The following is a 7,791-nucleotide window of genomic DNA, read 5'->3' as shown; positions in this document are numbered from 1 at the left end:
TATGATCATAGAAAAAGTTCTCCTCAAATAAATCGACCTGTCCTCTACAACATAGGGTGCTTACGTGGTATTTGAAAGTGAAGATACATCAATTCAAATGTTAGGGATAAAATCAATCGTTTTAGTGACAATCATAAGTCATCCTCTCTTTGAAAAATTCATTTCTAACTATTCGTATCAAATAAAGAATATAACACTTCCAAGTTGAAGAAAAGTATTCAAATAAATAACATGTCTTATTTTTTCAATAATCCATATTTATAGCAATGAAATATTATTGGATATTTCATCTGCCTTTGTTCCTCCCAAGTATGATATATGATGAATTACATCTGCCTTTGTTCAAGGCAAACATTTTAATCTGCCAAGCTTCAGGACATCATAGGTTATGCCATTAAACCATGAGTTGTAGAAAGCATCTCAACTCATGGTTTGGCTCTCTGATAAGCACACTCCTCTAGCCCAACACCATTCACAGGTAGATCATCTTCAGGGAAGGGGCAATGCGTTATACGATCTGGATATTCCGGAATCTGCGCACAGGGAGTGGGCGTCACGTGACTCGATACGCCCTCCACGTCGGTGCAGTTCCAAATCGGCTTCTTCGACTTCACCACCTCCGCCGTCACATTGTAGATGCATATTCCGGTGAAGGGCGCGCCGGGAATCCCCTCCAGCTTCGCGGCCATGGTCACGTTCTCGGCCACCACGTTGCTGTAACTGATATTCTGCACCACCGGAATGGCTTTCGGATCAAATTTGTCGTCCGGGTGCTGCCCGTAGGTGCCCGTCATCCAGAAGACCCACTTCATTGTGTGCAGATTCATTCTTCTCACGAATATGTCCTTCACGTAAGCTCCCCTTCCGATGGTCGTCTTGATCCTGACGCCGGATTCGGAGTGGATGGCCGTGATGTCTTCGGCCCGGACATCTTGGATTCCTCCCGACATCTCGCTTCCCAGGGCGATGACAGCGCTCGTGGGGGAGATGCAGGTGAGCCGTCTGATCACTATGTGTTTGCTTGACATGTTGAATGCAATCCCGTACTCATCCCAACCGCTTTTAATGGCGATGCAGTCATCGCCTGAGACTATGTAGCAGTCCTCAATGCGGACATTGGAGGATGAGTCTGCGAAGAAGAGAGAAACCACCAAAAAGAATCAATCGAAACAGCAACATAGAATCTACAACCCAAGTAAATGTAGGTACGATATCCACCTGGATCGATCCCATCAGTGTTGGGAGAGTTGACCGGTGCAAGAATTGTGATGCCTGAGACGATTACGTGGCTGCACAGTGCATTCATTCACGTTAACATCAGATTGTAACAATAGAATGGAAAGCAAAAGAAGCCTTCAAGTGTTCTGAAAGTAGATTATTAATATAAACCTGCTGTACACTGGATGGACATTCCACGATGGAGAGTTAACCAATGTAATGTTGGAAATCAGCACTTGTTTGCAGTACATCAATTCAATGAGGTATCCACGAGTGTAATTGAGTTCTTTGTTACGGAACATTTTCCACCAGGTTTCACCTTGTCCATCGATAGTTCCATTATTCCCTAAAAATAACAATAAAACTTGTTAGCATCACAATCAAATTATATTCTGTTCCCCATCTATGATGCAAACAAGTTAGATGATGATATATATGTGTCTTCTTCTCAATCAAAGCACGCCAAAACATTATAAACTGAATTAAATGTTATAGTTTTTGACTAAAAATAATTTTTTTTATCTAAATTTTTGGGATCATGGAATGACAACACGATGCAGGCTTTATGAATTTAGAAGCAATGTGATAGAAGTACTGGAAATATGCAACGTATATACTACCTGTTATGACCACATCGGTTAGGTTATATCCCATGATGAGATTACTGTATCTACCCCCAACCGCATCTCTTCCTCTACCGTAGGAGGGCAAAGGGTCAATGATCGGCCACTCGTTGATATCCTGCATAAGCATATCACCAATTATCTTAGTTGATATGGTGGGCTGTACCAAGCCCGCTCTTCGCCTACATGTACGAGGGCTGTACCAAGCCCGCTCTTCGCCTACATGCTTCAAGCTTCTCCTTAGGCAAAGACTTTGTCAACATATCTGAACCATTCTCATTGGTATGCACTTTTTCCAACTGTAATTCTTTCATCTCAAGCACATCACGAATCCAGTGATATCTCACATCAATATGCTTGGATCTAGAATGGTATGTTGAATTCTTGGAGAGGTGAATGGCGCTCTGACTGTCACAGTAAACAGTATATACTTCCTGTTTCAAGCCCAATTCCTGTAGAAACTTTTTCATCCATAAAGTTTCCTTACAGGCTTCAGTAACTGCTATGTATTCTGCTTCTGTGGTTGATAGAGCAACACACTTCTGTAACTTAGACTGCCAAGAGACTGCTCCTCCTGCAAATGTCATCAAGAATCCCGAAGTGGACTTCTTGGAATCAGTATCACCTGCCATGTCTGCATCTGTGTACCCTTCTAACATAGGTTCATCATCACCAAAACATAAACACAACCTGGAAGAACCTCTTAGATATCTTAATATCCATTTCACTGCTGCCCAATGTTCCTTTCCAGGATTTGAGAGAAATCGGCTAACAACTCCAACTGCATGAGCTATATCTGGCCTAGTACAAACCATAGCATACATCAAACTGCCTACTGTAGATGAGTAAGGCACTCTGGATATTTCTTCTTTTTCTTTCTCACTTGTAGGACATTGTTTCGAACTCAGCTTGAAATGACCTGCAAGTGGGGAACAAACTGCTTTGGCTTTACTCATGTTGAATCTTTCAAAAACCTTTTCAATGTAAGTCTCCTGAGATAGCCAAATCTTCCTTTTCTTCCTATCACGAAGAATCTTCATGCCAAGTATTTGTCTCACCGATCCTAAGTCTTTCATGGCAAAAGACTTACTTAGCTCTCTTTTAAGCTTTTCAATTTTTCCAACATCATGGCCAACAATCAACATATCATCAACATATAGCAGTAAAATAATAAAATCATCATCTGAAAATTTCTTCATAAACACACAATGATCAGATTTGGTTCTATCATACCCTTGGCTCATCATAAAGGAATCAAACTTCTTGTACCATTGTCTAGGTGCTTGTTTGAGTCCATATAAGCTTTTCCTAAGCTTACATACCAGATTTTCTTTTCCCTTGACTTTGAAACCTTCTGGTTGCTCCATGTAAATTTCTTCTTCTAAGTCACCATAAAGAAATGCTGTTTTTACATCAAGTTGCTCAACTTCTAAATTCAAGCGGGCAGCCAAACCAAGAACAACTCGGATAGAGGACATTTTCACAACCGGAGAAAATATTTCTTCAAAGTCAATACCTTTCTTCTGACTGAATCCTTTCACAACTAGTGGTGCCTTGTATCTTTGTTGTGAGCTATTGTTTTCAGTCTTCAATTTATAAACCCACTTATTCTTGGGAGCTTTCTTCTCTTTCGGCAGCTTTACCAAGTCATAGGTGTGGTTCTCAAGTAAGGATCTCATCTCTTCTTGCATGGCTTTAACCCACTCACTCTTATTTTCATGTAGAATAGCTTCTTGGTAAGTTTCTGGCTCTCCCCCGTCAGTAAGCATAACATACTCATGTGGAGGATATCTGGTAGAGGGTTGTCGCTCTCTAGTGGATCTTCTCAATGGAATCTCAACTGGTGGTGGAGGTGCCTGTTCAGTTGGTTCAGCATCATCAACTGTAGGTGTATCATCACTAGTATTCTCACCATAATCTTCTTGTTCATCTCCCCCATGATCATCATGAACTACAGGTGAAGGAACTGGACCCAAACTCCAAGGAATATAAACAGAGGTTTCTGGCTTCTCAACATTATCACCATCATCAAACAATTGGTCTTCAAGAAACACAACATCTCTGCTTCTAATAATCTTCTTGTTCACTGGATCCCATAATTTGTACCCAAACTCTTCATGACCATATCCCAAGAAGATACATGCTTTTGCCTTATTATCAAGCTTGGACCTCTCATCTTTGGGAATATGAACAAATGCTTTACACCCAAAGACTCTCAAATGATTATAAGATATATCTTTTCCTCTCCATACTCTCTCTGGAACATCACCTTGCAGAGGAACTGATGGAGAAAGATTTATCAGGTCAACTGTAGTTCTCATAGCCTCCCCCCAAAATGACTTTGGTAACTTGGCGTGGGAAAGCATACACCTAATCCTTTCTTCAATGGTTCTATTCATCCTTTCTGCCACACCGTTCTGCTGAGGAGTTTTAGGAACTGTTTTCTCAAGCCTGATACCATGGAACCTGCAATAATTCTCAAAAGGACCCCTGTACTCGCCACCATTATCTGATCGAACACACTTTAGCTTTCTGCCAGTTTCTCTTTAAACATTGACATGAAACTCCTTAAAAGCATCGAGTACCTGGTCTTTAGATTTCAAAGCAAAAGCCCACACTTTTCTAGAATGGTCATCAATAAAAGTAACAAAATAAAGAGCACCTCCAAGAGTTCTAGTTTGCATAGTACAAACATCAGTATGAACTAAATCAATAACATCAGATCTTCTAGATGATGGATATGTCTGAAATGCAACTCTATGTGTTTTTCCAACTAAGCAATGATCACAAGATTTAAGAGATGTACCTTGCAACTCTGGTAAGAACTGCTTTCTAGCAAGAGTTTGAAGTCCCTTCTCGCTGATATGTCCAAGCCTCTTATGCCAAAGATCTATACTTTCACCTTTTCGAATTGCATTAATCTCTCCTTTGTGTAGCTTAGCTTCCATGACATAAAAAGAGTTAATATTCTTTCCTTTTGCCACAATTAGAGAACCTTTAGTGAGTTTCCATTTACTTTCACCAAAATAATGTGCAAAGCCCTCATCATCAAGTCTACCTGTAGATATCAAGTTAAGACGAATATCTGGAACATGCCTTACATCTTTGAGTATCAATTTGCTCCAAATACTGGTCTCCAAGCAAATATCTCCAATACCCACAATCTTAGATGTACCATTGTTTCCCATTCTGACATTACCAAAATCACCAACAGTGTAAGATCTAAAGAAATCACCATGAGAAGTAACATGACATGAAGCACCAGAGTCAATTACCCAATTACTGTCCTGAGCTACAAGGCTAACACAACCTTCATCACAGACAATAGTGATATTACCTTTAGCAGCAACTGTATTGGTCTCTTTTTCATTTTTCTTCATTTCATTTTGTTCTCGCTTCCAAAACCTACACTCTTTCTTCATGTGACCTTGTCTGTTACAGTGAAAACATTTGATATCTCTTCTAGACTTGGATCTTCCTCTATAACCATATGGATTTCTGCTATGACTTCTTCCACGTCTTTCTTGTTTTTCAGTAACAAATGCATCAGAAGAAGATTCACCCTGTTCTTTCCTTCTTGCATCTTCATTTAGCAAACTGTCTTTAACTATATCTATGGTTAGAGTCCCCTCTGGCGTGGAGTTACAAATAGTCACCACATACGTTTCCCAACTTTCTGGTAAAGAGTTGAGAAGTAATAATCCCTGCATCTCATCATCTATATTCATTTTCATAGCAACCAACTTGTTTGCAAGACTCTGAAATAGGCTTATGTACTCAATAATGTTACCACCATCTTTATACTTCAAATTTACAAGCCTTCTGAGGAGAGAAATTCTATTTCCAACTGTCTTTTTCGCAAAAAGATTTTCTAACTTTTGCTAAACAACATCAGCTCTGGTTTCATCTGAAATATGCTCATGCAAGTTTATATCCATCCATCTTCTAATATAGGCAATAGCTTTTCTATGTTGAACTTCCCATTCTTCATCGTCCATAATAGAAGGTTTATCTTTAACCTTGATAGGCTTATACAAATCTTTGCAATAGAGCAAATCTTCCATCAGACGCCTCCAAGTGGAATAATTTGATGAGTTCAATTTAATCATACCATCTGACTGCTCCATTTCAATCACACAAGAAAACTAGCACCAAACAACCTGATGCTCTGATACCACTTGTTGGGAAGAAACCTGTTAATGCGGAATAATTCTTTCCCTCTTTGTGTATCAAAATAGGTTCCTCATCAAAATACCAACTTGATATTCAAATGCTAATATCAATTAGCACAACATAAACAATAGAGCAATAAATCAATCACACAGTGAGACCAAATCTTTTTAACGTGGAAAACCCAATGTGGGAAAAACCACGGGACCGTAGTCCACCTCAAACTTCCACTATCAATAATGATGATAACAGGTTTACAGTAGGTCTTCTCTAGAATAACTAGAGGATCAGAATAACATCAAGAACATAGATCTTGGCTCAAGAATACCATATCTTCATCACATAGGTGGATCTCCTCCAAAGAGAATTCTAGGTCTCACAGAGTGGATATCGCAGGAAAGTACCTTAGAGAGGGTAAACTGCAGATCAACACCATTAGGATTGTAGAGTTTGCTGCAAGGATTCTCCACATAAAATTTGGGCCGAAACTGACAACGTTTGGCCACCGATCGTCAAGCAGAAAAACTCAGAAACCTTACTTTCTCTCTCTATTTCTCTCTCCTCTTTTCTCTCTGCACGCCGTCGCTGTTCACTGTGCACGTACACTGCACGCTGCACGCTGCTCTGTGTTTTCTTTTCCCTGCATACCCTAATTTGCCTTACTTCACCTTAATTAGTGATTTGGGCTCAATAGGCCCAATTTGTCCAAGCCCACATATGGGCTGGACCCAACATTTCCTATCTTAAAGTTCTTACACTCGGAAAGAATGTCATTCTCAATTAAAACTTATTAATTTTGGAGCGTTATCTTCAAGATCTTAAAACTTATTAATTTTGGAGCGTTATCTTCAAGATCTTCAAATTTGAAAGGAAATTTTTTATGTGGATTCTAATCCAAGATTATTGATGTTCACGTACAAGGATATGACATACAAGAGAAATAATAATAATAATAATAATAATAGTAATAATAATAATAATAATAATAATAATAATAATAATAATAATAAAACAAAACAAATATTACTGTTTTCTTATTTTGAGACATCAAAGTAGAGATACTAAATAGTCAAAAATCTACCATACAAATTGCAAATATTTCAGAAATTAATATTATCAAGACAAATTTAGATTTGTAGTGGCTTAGTTCACTTCTTTTCCCTCATCAGTCCAAAGCGGTGACTATGCACATCGGATTAGACTTGTGAATTCTCCTTGGAGATGAGATGAAGGAAACATTAGAATAGTATACACTCGCTATGTAACGTTCTGGTGGGGCTCACTAGTGATGAATCTATTCTTCATCGTCACCGTTCATCTGGCGAGAGCTGTCAGATGAACGGACTCGATGGGAAGGGCTACTAGCCATAATCACCACCGAGGATGAAGGCAACGCGGATGATAGAGGCGATGGTAATGGCAAACAAGCCGTGAACGATTATGAACATGCACTCTACATCGAAATAGATGGAGGAGAAGATGGGGGAAGGGGGCGGAGGAGGGAGGCGGACCTGAGTGGCGAGGATGACGGCGTCGTGGTCGAGGAAGAGGGTGAAGTGGTCGGCGAGGTTGAAGGGCCCGGTGAGCCACCGACCGGCCGGCACCACCAGCATCGCGCCGCCGTCGTACGCCACCTTACTGAGGTTGGCCACGGCCGCCGCAAAGGCCGCCGTGTTGGAGGTCACCCCGTCGCCCACCCCGCCGAAGTCCGTTAGGCTGGCCACGTGGGCCCGGCATCCTCCTGCCCCCGTCGCCGCGTAGTGGAAGGCTTCTAGCTCCG

The 7,791-nt window shown here is 40.5% G+C and overlaps 1 protein-coding gene across 1 annotated transcript; it reads right to left on the bottom strand.

Annotated features, from left to right (window-relative positions):
* Positions 1 to 425: 425 nt before the first annotated feature.
* LOC135604752 (probable polygalacturonase) lies at positions 426 to 7,762 on the bottom strand. The gene is made up of 5 exons (XM_065094405.1): positions 7,523 to 7,762; positions 1,839 to 1,959; positions 1,390 to 1,564; positions 1,219 to 1,289; positions 426 to 1,129 (listed from the first exon to the last, which is right to left on the bottom strand). The coding sequence occupies exons 1-5, from the start codon at positions 7,622 to 7,624 to the stop codon at positions 426 to 428; spliced, it is 1,173 nt and encodes a 390-aa protein (XP_064950477.1). The 5' UTR covers positions 7,625 to 7,762.
* Positions 7,763 to 7,791: the final 29 nt, after the last annotated feature.

The sequence above is a fragment of the Musa acuminata genome, chromosome BXJ2-2 (assembly GCF_036884655.1).
Source record: "Musa acuminata AAA Group cultivar baxijiao chromosome BXJ2-2, Cavendish_Baxijiao_AAA, whole genome shotgun sequence".
Lineage (NCBI taxonomy): Eukaryota > Viridiplantae > Streptophyta > Magnoliopsida > Zingiberales > Musaceae > Musa > Musa acuminata.
Note: the sequence above shows the minus strand (reverse complement) of the source record. Positions and strands in the feature narration are given on the sequence as shown.